This window comes from Ictalurus furcatus, chromosome 5 (genome assembly GCF_023375685.1).
Source record: "Ictalurus furcatus strain D&B chromosome 5, Billie_1.0, whole genome shotgun sequence".
NCBI lineage: Eukaryota > Metazoa > Chordata > Actinopteri > Siluriformes > Ictaluridae > Ictalurus > Ictalurus furcatus.
Window position 1 is genome coordinate 21,030,069 of NC_071259.1, and position 13,988 is coordinate 21,044,056.

Genomic DNA, 13,988 nt, shown 5'->3' on the forward strand with positions numbered 1-13,988 from the left:
TATGTATACTTGTATTCACATTAGGGTGTTTAGTTATGCATTTAATTGTTTTTATGTGAACTTCTTATAATGATAAACTATTGTATATCCCAATTTTCTGATCTGTTGTGTTGGAGCGAACGCATTGTGAAAAAGGGGAAATAACTTACGCAAGACTGGTGTCTTGATAAGCAAAATAGTTCTATCAGGCAGTACATCATATCCTTGTAAGTGTGGTTCCTCATTTCAGTCACTGAGCAGAATCATCCTGGATCTGTGAGGAAGCCTGTGAGTCTGAGGAGCCAAAATGAAGCTTTTCTACTTCTTCCTTTTCTGTTTCACAAATGGTGAGGGTGTATCTGCTTGTGTTTATTTAAAAGAAAGGATATTTTTTTAATTAAGTCTTATTGTTGTCTACATTGTTTGCATCATCAGGTATAAGTCCTACAAAAGGACTACTACATCTGGAGTTGTCTGGAGAAATGCTTCTAAGATTTGTGTTTCTTCCAAACTATAATTCCTATGACAAATCCTGTTGTAAGTTTACTATCTATGGGTGCATAATTTTTGTGATTAGCAATGGATATGTTCATAACGCTTACAAAGGAAGAATAGAAACCTATACATACTCTGGAACATTTGATGTACGAATCTGGAATGTGCGCTCAATGGATGCTGGGCGATACAGATGTGAAATCCTTGGGACACAAAAATACCAGGATTTTCAAGTTGTTATAGCTGGTAAGGTCTTAATTACTTAACTTGGTTCAGATGATTTGTGACAACCTGTTTCATAGTTATGTTATAATGTCTATTTCTGTACTCTGTGTTTTGTTGTTTCATAAATGAGTGTTTTCTTGCATGTTGATTCAGACAGTGAGACCGAACTGAACCCAATACTAGCCTTTCCAAAATCCACCATCTTGCCAGTCAGCTCAGCACAGCACCTCTTAGAGAAACACCAAGAGATATCTAGGTAAGCTCAAACACTAAATAATCTACCTAGCTCTAACACACATTCATAGCATATGACAACCTATATGTTAGTCATGTTACACTTTTCAATCTGCTCACATTGCTCTTGACTACAGTAATTTGAATCATTGCATAGTGGTATCATTTAAGTCCAGTTTTACTTCTTCGCTCTTGTTTGCTGATCAGCAATAAATGGAGCTTGAAAGTCACACTGGGAACCATTTTTGGCATCGTGGCAATCATTCTCATCATGTCCATCACACTGACCGTGGTCTACTTTAAAAAGAAGTCAAGAGGTAGGCATGAGAAACGACACATTTAATATCACATGATTTTTAGATCATGAACAAGACCTCACATATAGATAGCATGAATTCATATTACTTAACACTGTGTATTCCATGATTTTAGATCAGTGTGGTAGAAGCTTCCCTAGTGCACTCAACGTCACGCAAGTAAGACTGAATCATCTAACTGACTCATCCTCACATGCTTGGAACAAATGCAACCCATTTTAACACCGGGATATATCTTTCACTTGACTGCCATTATTTTCACTTGACTGCCATTTCAAATTTTGAACCATTATATTTAGTTTATTGTAATATTTCTGACTTCAGTGTCTTTGCATTCTGCAGCAGCTACATCAGGAGCTCATCTACACCACAGTGGATTTCAAGCTCCATCAAAAAACGTCCAACATATATGCCAACCTGGACATCCACAACTCAAGACCTGATTCAGGCAATACACTGAAAACACAGGACAGTGTAGAGTACGCTACAATAGCAGGAGTTTTATGATCAGTGAAAAACATAATCATGATATGTGACTGTTTTTATTAGAGTGGTTGATTAAATATTTTTTGACACTAAAATTTTACAATATTACATAGGCCGCAATGGCCTATTTGTGTAGAAACAATTTTGTATGAGCAAAAACAAAAAGGTATGAGCTTTTATACTGTGTAAATGTGCACATACCAGTATTTACTTGCTTGTTTATGTTCATTGCAATCTTTGCTTTTTCTCAAAGTAAGTTTGATGACACTCAATATTTAATGAACTTGTCTAATACAGTGGAGTCCAAAAGTCTGAGACCACAAGTGCTACGATTTTGCATTCTTTTCTAATTTAATACAACAATTTCCATTACTAATTATATCATTGACAACAACTTGAGTGAAAACTAGAGTCTTTGAAATATGAATTTTCAGAGTTTCTTAATATTTGGTACGTCCCCTTTTCGCATTAACAACAGTGTGCACTCAAACTGGCTTGGATTCCACAAGTTTGTGCAAAACCTTATGATCCATTTTAGATCAAATTCATTGGTGTGTTGTCTGAATACATGCTTCAATAGAAGAGATTAGCAATGGGGAAAATCTAAACTTCTGTACAGAGCAGTTAACATGGTAAATATCACAAATTTGCTTACTTTAAAATAAGGACCTGGAAATAGTGTACAGTCTTGAATATTAAATATTCAAGATATTGAGCATTTGCCTTTTGTTTGTTGAGCATTTGTTTTAAATATTAATTCTAAATCCTTCTGTTCATTTCCGATTTTAAATGGAAATAAAAACCGTTAAAATATTGGCATATCAGACTTTTTTCTTTACAGCAAAGTATAAAACACATGATACTGTGTTATGCTGACTCCATCTGATGGAACAAATAGGAAAAGATTCCATGACTGATTGCTCTCAACATTGATGCACTTCAACATAGTGTTTGCAATTCAAATAGTTAATCACAGAGGAATAATGCACTACAGTGTGGTTAAGAAGATAATATTAGACCCAGTAGTAGCTCTGAGCACATAGGTTGTCAGCTCATATTAGTGTAAACATACTAGGACATACACACCTTAAATAAACCCTAAACTAATTTAAGCAAGCCTGAGACTATTGAGTGGTAAGTTACATATGTGACCATGGTTATACAAATAAGTGAACAACTGCCAGGGCCTTTTTTGTTTTGTTTCCTACAAATTCCTAATATGATATCTTATACATTTTGACCTCAAAATAGACATCTTATTTTACCCAATGCACCTGTTCTAATCCTTATGCACAAATGGATCTAGTATCATCAATTTACCTGTAATGTCTTTACAGTGATAAAGCAGTAACACAAACAGGTTGATTTGTGATGTTGCTATTTTTCCTTTATTGTTTGTCACTTTATTTGCTATCTTACATGTTTTCACATATAACTTGAAAAAGACAAACATAAAGGGTTAATATTTCAACCCCTTCGCCATTAGTTCTTAAGCCAGCTGAGCCAGGCCCACAGTGCTGTTCGCCCTGTTAAAGATGGTGTACCAATTCCTGATGAAAACATCACCCAAGATCCAGGAGAAACTGCTTCCGAAGTTGCCACCTGAGAAACCTGTTTGGCAGCTGCTGGAGCCCTAGAAGCAGCATAATGTCGTGGAATTACTCACCTAGATACATTTCTTTATGTTCCAGCTCAAATCTGTTAATCATATTTCTCACACAGTTTGAACATTTAAGTCACAAAGAGTGTTATACAGACCTGGGTGACAAAGGATGATGGAGGGATGGCGAAGGCATAGCCATTAATGGTGAAGGTAACTGAAGGCATGCTCTGGATACTGCTGCAGCTCACAATAGCCTGCAATAAAAACATTTTGGTATTGTCAATAGAGCCAATTTTGAACTAGTTAGAGGTAGTTACATTAGGTAGAAATCAAAAAGCCGGTGTTATACATCCACTCACATCTCCATATTGGTCTGTCTGGGCACCAAGATAGGCATTCAGGTTGCTGATATCACTGCTTGGTCCAATAATAAGGGAAGTCCCGGTATCAACAATAGCTTGACAACCACCACTACAACCAACAACCTGTCCATTGATGGTAACACTGCAAAAGACCAGATGAAGCTAGAGTTATACAACACCAATTCCTGAAAAATTGGGACAGTATGGAAAATGGCAATAAAAACAAAGAGGAGTGATTTGTAAAAGTAAACATTTATTTTGAAATTGATGCATGCAACACGTTCCAAAAAAGTTGGGAGAGGGGCAATTTACGACTAATAGCGATGTGACAAGTTGAAATAAGGTGATTTGAAATAGGTGAGGCAATTGTCTAATCATAGTACATAAGGAGCCTCCAAAAAAGGCCTAGTCCTTCAAGCGAAACGATGGATTGAGGCTCGCCAATCTACCAACAGATGCATCAGCAAATAATCCAACACTTTGTCAACAACATTCCCCAAAGACAAATCGGTAGGATGTAAAGCAGAATTGTCCAGATTCGCCACCAACTTCTCTGAGCTCAGTCTCATCCGAGACTGTAGAACAGTGGAATCGTGTTTTGTGGACCGACGAGACAACATTTCAAATAGTTTTGGGACAAAACAGCCGTCGTTTTCTCCGGGCCAAAGAGGAAAAGGAGCATTCAAGCTGTTATCAGCGTCAGGTCCAAAAGCCAGCGTCTGTCATGGTATAGGGGTTTGTTAGTGCCCATGGCATGGGTAACTTGCACATCTGTGAGGGCACCATTAATGCAGAAAAATATGTACACAGTTTGGAGCAACATATGCTGCCATTCAGAGCAGGACAACGCCAAACCAGATTCTGCCCGGATTACAAGCACATGGTTGCGTAAGCAGAGAGTGCAGGTGCTAGCATGGCCTGTCTGCAGTCCTGACCTGTCTCCGATTGAGAATATGTGGCACATTAAGTGCAAAATAAGGCAACGAAGGCCCCGTACAGTTGAGCAGCTGAAGAAATGTATAATGGATGAATGGGGGAAAATTCAGCTTGCTAAACTTAACCAACTGGTGTCTTCAGTGCCCAAATGCTTAATAAGTGTTATTAAAAGAAAAGGTGATATTACACAGTGGTAAACAGTCGACTGTCCCAACTTTTTTGGAGTGTGTTGCAGTCATCAAATTTGAAATGAGTATATTTTCACAAATAAATTAAATTCACAAAGTAAAACATCAAATAATGTGTTAATAATGTGTTTTCCATATAGTACAGGGTGAATTGAATTTTCAAATTACTCTTTCTGTTGGTTTTTTTGCATTTTCCATACTGTCCCAACTTTTTTGGAATTAAGGTTCTAATATAGATTTATAATATAAAGAAAAGAGGAATGGTGTGACAGGAATTGCCAACGTATTAAACTCTGCAGTTTAAGAGATTACTGTAAATATTATTTATGTTGACTCCAGGATTCAGTATACAATTGATTATAACATGTTGCAGATTACCTGTCCATGGCGATCTGGTAGTAGCTCTCAGAGGATAGAGGGATCCAGTAGATGCTGCCAGTGTAGTAGGAGGTGTCAATCTCTCCCAGGAACAACATGCTGCCCGATTGCTCACTAAAAGATATAAACAGATCCATTTCACTTTCTCAAAGCAAACCTAGCAGACCTTTGAGACAATACAATTTTATGTAGAAGTTTCAAAGCACTCAGAGCTTAAGAATTCTAACCTGAAGTGGCAAGCAGTCTTGAATGACAGATATTTCTGGAATTGTATTTATATTTTAATATTAATGATACACTAGAAAACTAGTTGTTTTAGGGATCACCATACTCGCTGCTCAGGTAGACTGAGAAGACATTCTGGGAGACCAAATTCTGACTTATCATGTTGTCAAAGACAGGAGTGGCACCATCAGAGGAAATGGACTGGTAGGCCAGACCCATGATGCCATCTGGTACTTGGCTGGCCATGAAGGGCGCCTCAGTCTCACTCAGTCCGAAGATTTGATTTTGCACTGAGATTCCACCAACCTACAGCACAAACGCTTAGGAGTCACTCTCCAGTAACATAACATCAGTTATTTAGGTATGACTTTAAGCAATTAATCAATCTTGCAATTGAATAATAAACATTTACATCTTTATATCCAAACACACATTTAAAATTCCTTTTGAAAAATTCCTTTTTAATTCAGATAAAAATACTAAGCCCTGCAACTCCAAGACAGTCCTGTACGGTATTAGTGTTTTAACAGGACTTTTTTTGTTGTTGCTCTTATTACTTTAAATGGCATTTTGTTATTTAATACTGTTATCTGTATATTTGTTGAGGTAATAAAACATGTCAGCCAGAATTGCAGAAAACCCAGAGCTCATTACAAAACTATGAGAAACTCAGACAGTAATGCCATGCTACCCACAAGATAAACCTGAATTTGTATATTGTACTAGACATTTACGTGTTTATGTATGAACATGCCTGAACATGCGTGAAGATGCCATAGGCCTGCTGCAGGGAGGCATGAGGACTGCAGATGTGTCCAGAGCAATAAGCTGCAATGTTGGCAATGTAACACACCTAAGACAGTGCTACAGGCAGACAGGAAGGACAGCTGATCGTCCTTGCAATGGAAAATTACATGTAAGCATGTGTCCCCCCAGACGTGATCGAGAACTTGTAAATGCCTTGGTGGAAGAATGGAGTAACTTCTCACAGCAAGAACTGACAAATGTGGTGCAGTCCATGAGGATGAGATGCACTGTAGTACTTAAAGCAGCTGGTGAACACACCAGATACTGACTGTTAATTTTAATATTGACCCACTCTTTGTTCAGGGACTCATTATTCCATTTCTGTTCATCAAATGTCGGTGAAAATTGTTCAGTTTATGTCTCAGTTGTTGAATGTTTTTATGTTAATACAAATATTTACACATGTTAAAAAAAATTGGTAGAAATTAAAGCAGTTTCTTTTTTTTTTTTTTTCGCTGAATATGTCTATGTAGGCCATTAATTAAGAGATGCCACTTTTTCATGTTGCATTTTTTCTCAAGTTAAATATAAAATAAAAATAATTAATTTCCTTTGTCGCCCAGAAGGAGTTTCAGTGATTAGTTTGTGTGTCAAAGAAATTATAATTACCGTCACAGTGTCATATCCCAAATATCCGGTCATGCTGCCCGTGCCGTACTGAACAGAGATAGACTCATTGGTGCTCTGGAAAGTGCTGGACTGCTGTGGATTGAACTGATCGTGGTTCTCTAAAGGAAAAAAAAAAATCTAGTCCCACTTTACCTGCCATGGATATACGATTCATTTGACCCCATGGAAAGATGGATTTCAGTGAAGAGATCTTTAGATATTCAGTAACTTCAAGTCTTATAATACTCACGGCAGGCTTGGCTTGAACAGTAGACAGACGGCACCCACAGATTAGACGAGCCTGTGTCCATAAGCACTGTGAAGGACTGAGGAGGAGTCCCGATGGTGATCGCACCATAGTAGGAAAGCTAAAAGGGACAAGAATATATGTCAGCACATAATTTTTGTTATAGCAGACATAGCATTTCTTCCACTTTATGAATATATTGAATATTTATTTCTTTGTGGGTGAAAGCAAAATAAGACACACAAATTAAATAAAAAGCCTAATTAAAAAACATGATTCTGGTTAACATACATCAGCATCGTTGGTCATGGACTCTTGACCAGTCTGAACAAACTTGACCCAGGGGACATAAGGATATTTAGTTCTGTATTCCTCCCATAGGCCTTTCTCCTGCAGCCTCTGCCGTGCAGTTTTGCCCTTAATCAATGGCACCCTGTACCATAAATTATTATGATATTAATATCATTTATATAGCTTTCATCGAAAATGACACAAAACAGAATCCAGCACAGATTTACCAACAGTGAAAGCACAGAGCCCATAAGCATAATTAAGTATATATATATATATATATATATATATATATATATATATATATATATATATATATATATATTATATCAATGCACAGGTAATGTCCTCATTGACATACAAATAGCACATTTACATGTCCAGACATTTTAAATAGTAACACCAAATTCTGTCCTTACATGTAATGTATAATATTTCTTTAAAAAAAAAGACAAAAAAAAGTCAAGTCTTACCTGATGCACTGTGAGAGTGCCACCAGCATACACAGCAGCAGAATCTGTTTCATTTTCTTCACTGAAGGTCTTCTGTATAAGATAAAACACAGAGAGACCTGATGCTTTATATACTGGTAGACTACAGTCTCTTTACTTTACTTTTCCATTTGAAACTGATAAAAGAATGATTAGGTGAGGAATATCTTGTTGTATAACACTGGAATTGTTTTCATATGTGTTTTTCTAAATTGTTTTGGAGCTTTAATCTTGGAACATCAAACTTTTTTTTGTCAAGGTTACTAGGTCCCCCTCTTCACTGTGATAACCGAATACCTTTGATAAAGGAATTATATCAAATGTCAATAATGGGCTGGCATTATGACAACTATATTCAAAGGAAGCTAAACATAGATATACATAAATACATGGTCGTAACAAATTTATTAGTAAAATGTATGATACTTTATATATTTAATTATGTACAATACTGTGCAAAAGTCTTAGGCACGTGCAAAGAAATGCTGTAGAGCAAAGATGACTTCAGGAATAATTAAATTAAATATTTTTCCATGTAAAAAAATACTATAAAGAGCAGTAAACAGTAATAAATGAAACAAAGGCAATATTTGGTGTGACGACCCTTTGCTTTAAAAAAAAAAAAAAAAAAAAAAGTAGTCTCATGTAGAATTAGTGCAGTTTTATGAGGATATGAGCTGTACATTTTATTGAGTATCTTGCAGAACCAACCACAGTTCTTTTGGAGACGTTGACTGTTGGACTTGCTTCTTATTTTTGCAGCAAAGCCCAGCAGCCTTCATTGTGTTTTTTGTCTGAAAAATGTCGCTTACCACGTAATATTCTGCTTTCTTTACTGACATACAAACATTTTTCTCTAACATTTAATTTTGTGCTTGAAAACTAATGTTTGGTAATCCAAAATGTTTTTGTACTGATTCGATAAAGAAGTCATAAAATAAAAATCTATAACAAAGTTTGTACTAAATAAAATAGCGTGCCTAAAACTTTTACACAGTACTGTATGTTTGCATGAATCAAATATTAGGGTAGAGCTTCATCTCACTGTCTCAGTGTATTTATTATCTGAAACCTTTTAACTGATCGTTTGTTAGAAAGGCATTGTTGTTGTTTTGTCCTAATGTGACATAAGAATTTAATTAAAAAAAAAAAAAGTTAATTTAAGAAATAGTAAGAAGTAAGAAATTAACAGTGATGTCAACTAAAGAGTTTGTGACAAATCAAACTGGTTAAAGAAGTATAACATTTATGTGTGCGGAAATCGAGATATGAGATTCAAAATCTAATCTGTTTCACACAATGATAAATTCTGGTATGACTTACATCTTTTGTGTTATCAGTATTTTCCATGTAAACACAGTGCCATGTTTATATACCTGTGATTTTATTTTCCACACACAATGGATTGTTTATAATAATACTGATATGGAAGAATACTACTCCACTGAACTTTAACTTTTAAGCCTGCAATAGTAAAATATCCACCATAACCTATTAATATGTAAATACTACATAATTAGTGTAGTTTTACTTTCCTTCTCATTTTTAAGCTAATTTAGAAAATTAGAGGAGAAATAGAAATAGAGGAATAGAGGAGAAAATAATGAAAGTAGCTGAACTAATACTGGACATGTGACATTTATTGCAACACTTCTTCAATCCTGAACCATGTGATGTACTGAAGAAAATGAGCATTTGCACTTATATACTACTACTACTACTATTACTACCACTACTACTACTATTACTACTACTACTACTACTACTACTATTACTACTACTACTACTACTACTACTAATAATAATAATAATAATAAATACAATTTAAGAAAATACATAGATATTCAAGGAAAACCCAAGAGAAAGTGTATTAGCTTCAATGTGCCGTGGAGTCTATTCTACAAGTCTCTGGAAATTTACTAGAGGGATGAACACCTTTCTTCCAAAATATAAGTTTTTTTAATGATGGTTGTGGAGAACACTGTGTAAAACGTCGGTCCAAAACACCATTTCTATACTCATCACACCATTCAGTGAGCCTTTGTGCCCTGTGAATGGGAACATTATCTTCCTGGAAAAGACAACTGAGGTTAAAAATGTATCATAGGATAAAGGTGATCAGTCAGGAAAAAAACTGTGTTCATTTGCAGTGACACAAGTGGACCCAAACCATGCCAGTAAAATGCCTCCACGTTATAACGGAGTATATGCCATACTCACCGACCCCACTGAAATAACATGTATTTTCCCCACTGAAATAACATTTTCTATTTGTCTTTGTGATAAGAGGTCTATGTACTGCAGCCTACTATAATATATCTCTATAATATATAGTTTATAATATATATACCCACAAAATATTCTTGCTGCGAGTCTGTTCATGTCCTGCAGTGCCATGAAGTGCCATAGACCTTTTCCTCTTTCCAGATTAATCCAAAACTGAGGTCACAGACCTGCTCAGCATTTTTATACATGTCAATTTTATCATTCAGTTCCTCTGTCTGAAAGCATCTGCACATTTTTTCTCCAGTCATTTATTTAGGTTTTTACTGTAGATCTATAGAGAAAATTCTGTTGTACAAATTTGAAAGTTAAAACATATTGTTAGAAACTGTAAGCCTATTGTAGTAAAATTAATAAATCCATACACATGAGAGTTTTGTTTTTTTTAAAAAAAAATAATAAATAAGTTTACACATTTGAACTAGGTCAATTTAAAAAAAAAATGAATAAAATCACAGACACAGTGCAATTCCAACATAAAAGGAATTTTCATAGCCTCTGTATGGATTATGCATGGATTCATTCATCTATCTAAATGGGTTTGGAAGAATGCAATATGAACTAGAATATAGAATAGAATATAAAAAGTCTACACACCCTTGTGAAAACAGCAGGTTTTTGTGAAGAAAAAATGAAACTAAGCTAGATCATGTCAGAACATTTCCCACCTTTAATGTGAAATTGCAGACTATTCAAATAAAGTGAAAAAACAATCAAACTTTTTTAAGGGAAAAACAGAAAAAGTACAATAATCTGGTTGCATAAGTTTGCACACCCCAAACTAACACTTTGTTGAAGCAGCTTTTGATTTTACTACACCACTCAGTCTTTTTGCATAAGAGTCTATCAGCTATCTTGACTTGGCAATATACTCCCACTCTTTCTTGAAAAAACATTCTCGATCCATCTAATTGTAAGGTCATCTCATGTGCACAGCCTGCTTCAGGTCACCCCACAGATTGTTAGCTGGATTCAGGTCTGGCTTCTGGCTAGGCCATTTAAAAACATTAATCTTCTTTTGGTTAAGCCATTGCTTTCTTGATTTAGATTTACATTTACATTTATTCATTTAGCAGACGCTTTTATCCAAAGTGACTTACAAATGAGGAAATACAAGCAAAGCGATATATCAAGCGGAGAACAATACAAGTAGTGCTACCATGCAAGATTTTAAAACTGAGTTCTAGAAAAGCAAAGTGTGCAGAGTAGAGGTCTAAGAGACAGAGTAAATTGGGTTTTTTTTGTTTTTGTTTTTTTTAAGGATAATGTTGGGTTGGTGTTTTAGGGGTAAAACTCAGCTGTGCATTGGCTTTGAGTCATTGTCATGCTGTAGGGGAAAATTACTTTTCACCTTCTGATTACTAGCAGACACCTGAAGGTTTTACACTAAAATTGACTGGTATTTGTAGCTATTCATGATTCCCTCCACCTTGATAAAAGCCCCAGTTCTCGCTGAAGATAAGCAGCCCTATAACCCAGACATGTGAAGAATACAAGAGATTGTTGACACATGCAGCGAGTATTAGATATTCCGGCAGCTCCTTTAATGTTGCTGTAGGTCTCTTGGCAGCCTCACTGGTCAGTTTTTTTCTTGCTCTTTTTTGTAAATATTGGAGGAATGTCCTGTTCTTGCTAATGTCAATGTGGTGCCCCATTTTCTCCACTTGTTGATGATTACTTAACTTTTAAATGGTAAATGGCACACTTATATACTTATATATATATATATATATTTACACTGTGTCTCATTCACCCATTCACACACACACTCACACACCAATGGTAGCAGAGCTGCCATGCAAGGCGCTAACTTGCCATTGGGAGCAACTTGGGGTTCAGTGTCTTGCCCAAGGACATTTCGGCATGTGGAGTCATGTGGTTCGGGAATCGAACCGCCAACCCTAGTGGACAACCCGCTCTACCACCTGAGCCATAGCCGCCCACTTTTATACATTGTAATATACAAATTTTATACATTGTAATTCCATATTGAGGGTGGGAAAAGTTCTGACATTATTTGTCTTAGTTTCATTTTTTACTTTACAGAACCCTGCCATTTTAACAGGGGTGTGTAGACTTTTTATATCCTTTGTATGTTTTACAACTGACACAATGACATATTTTAATCTTAGATTTTATTCAATTTCCTGCTGTACAGTCAGCTTCTCTGTGGCTGTATCCACTTTGAAGGCTATTTGTAGCCTGTAAAAAAAAATAAATAAAAAATAAAAATAAAAAGCTAGAAATCTTGCCTGCAACTTTCTTTTGTGTTTAGTGTGGTCAGCTCCCTCGTCCTAGCTGTCATCTGTGTCAAACTACAGGGCAAACGTCTCTTAAACAAATTCCTCATACCAATGTTTCTTTCTTTCTTAAAGGTGACTTGGTAAACAAATTCACATTTTCCTTTTCAGTCCACACGTGTTATTGTTCCACGTGGGATGACTTAATTCCTTAATTCCTTACATTTATATAGCATTTTTCTAGACACTCAAAGCTCTTTACATTGTATGGAAATCTCCTCAACCACCTCCAGTGTGTAACATCCACCTGGATGATGCAACGGCATATATAGTGCGGCAGACCGCCAACCACACACCAGCTATTGGTGGAGAGGAGAGGAGAGTGATGTAGCCAATTCAGGGATGGAGATTATTAGGGGGCCATGATAGATAAGGACCAATGGGGGAATTTTGCCAGGACACCAGGGTTATACCCCTACTCTTTTACGAGAAGTGTCTTGGGATATTTAATAACCACAGAGAGTCGGGACCTCAGTTTAACGTCTCATCCGAAATGGTGAAATATAAATTATCTGTTGTTGCCGGATTTCCTTTCACAGAAAACATGTGATACTCTAAGCTGTTTGATTTTTCTGCTTGATATGATGTAGAACTGGAAGATGTCCCCACCCACCAGGATAACAAATCTCCTTCACACAGCCTGCACAATTTTAAAGTTTATAGCTAGAAATCTAATGGGAGGGTATTACAAGTGGCTAACTGTGTCCAATTGCAGGACAAACCTCTCCCAAACCCCTCCATGTATGTATGTTTGTTTGTTTGTTTTAATAGCAATGTCTACTATGCATTATGCAAAATGAGTGATGTTGCTTACAAGGTGTGTGGAGGAAATAAAAACTCATGGGATTGTTACAGCTTTATGTTTGTTTCCATGGTAATTATAAAATTATTTTTATTAACTTTAACTAAACCCACTCAGGAATCATATGTTAATCCTGAAAAAGAGGACATCTGATCACCTTATTTTATTTATTTGTTTATTTTAATATGTAGAACACTTCTATTTCACTTTGTTTCTGTATGGGCAAAATTATTACATATTATTGAACATATTATTAGTAACATATGATTTTAAAAGTTGAGTTTCATGGTTATAAGAGAAAATTGACTAAACATATATAGGTATATAAATATATAAGTTTCATGCTGGAAACATGTTGCATTTGTATTACTTTAAATATCTTTAATGTTGTCGACTCAGAGAATTTAGGTATGTTTGGTGTTATAATGAATTAAAAGCAGACGTAATTATTTTCATACATTCTGACATGCAAACTTTTACAAATGTGTTTTCAATGCAGAGGGATTGAAGACCTTAAGATGATTATTTTTATCATTTGTAACATGGTTGAACATATTAAAAAATATGATCTGTTTGCTTCAAATTTGAAAAGTTTTGTGTACATGCAACTAAATATATGATCTAATTTGATGAAAGAAATGTAAAATACAATGAAAACCTACAAGCAATTCTAGATTTCTTTGGTAAACTATGTGCTTTATTGTTTGTAATTTCTGGTCTATTGATCAAT

General features: G+C 35.6%; 2 protein-coding genes across 2 annotated transcripts; one reads left to right on the plus strand and one right to left on the minus strand.

Moving 5' to 3' along the window:
• The first annotated feature begins 63 nt into the window (after positions 1–63).
• LOC128607902 (uncharacterized) lies at positions 64–2,306 on the plus strand. The gene is made up of 6 exons (XM_053625159.1): positions 64–326; positions 415–720; positions 853–955; positions 1,141–1,250; positions 1,366–1,409; positions 1,593–2,306. The coding sequence occupies exons 1-6, from the start codon at positions 287–289 to the stop codon at positions 1,755–1,757; spliced, it is 768 nt and encodes a 255-aa protein (XP_053481134.1). The 5' UTR covers positions 64–286; the 3' UTR covers positions 1,758–2,306.
• Positions 2,307–3,075: 769 nt separating this feature from the next.
• Positions 3,076–10,295, minus strand: LOC128607899 (pepsin A). The gene is made up of 10 exons (XM_053625154.1): positions 10,228–10,295; positions 7,856–7,927; positions 7,383–7,524; positions 7,095–7,212; positions 6,845–6,963; positions 5,535–5,734; positions 5,204–5,317; positions 3,699–3,843; positions 3,495–3,593; positions 3,076–3,369 (listed from the first exon to the last, which is right to left on the minus strand). Exons 1-10 carry the CDS (start codon positions 10,278–10,280, stop codon positions 3,226–3,228), a joined length of 1,206 nt encoding a protein of 401 aa, XP_053481129.1. The 5' UTR covers positions 10,281–10,295; the 3' UTR covers positions 3,076–3,225.
• Between the last annotated feature and the right edge of the window lie 3,693 nt (positions 10,296–13,988).

Coding starts and splice junctions, on each gene's coding strand:
- LOC128607899 (XM_053625154.1), bottom strand. CDS start 10,280: ATGGCACTTCATGGCACTGCAGGACATGAACAGACTCGCAGCAAGAAT. Junction 6,964..7,094: donor CTGTTCAAGCCAAGCCTGCC/GTGAGTATTATA, acceptor TTTTTCCTTTAG/AGAACCACGATCAGTTCAAT. Junction 5,735..6,844: donor TGGGATATGACACTGTGACG/GTAATTATAATT, acceptor TTTGTGCTGTAG/GTTGGTGGAATCTCAGTGCA.
- LOC128607902 (XM_053625159.1), top strand. CDS start 287: ATGAAGCTTTTCTACTTCTTCCTTTTCTGTTTCACAAATG. Junction 721..852: donor TTTTCAAGTTGTTATAGCTG/GTAAGGTCTTAA, acceptor ATGTTGATTCAG/ACAGTGAGACCGAACTGAAC. Junction 1,410..1,592: donor GTGCACTCAACGTCACGCAA/GTAAGACTGAAT, acceptor TGCATTCTGCAG/CAGCTACATCAGGAGCTCAT.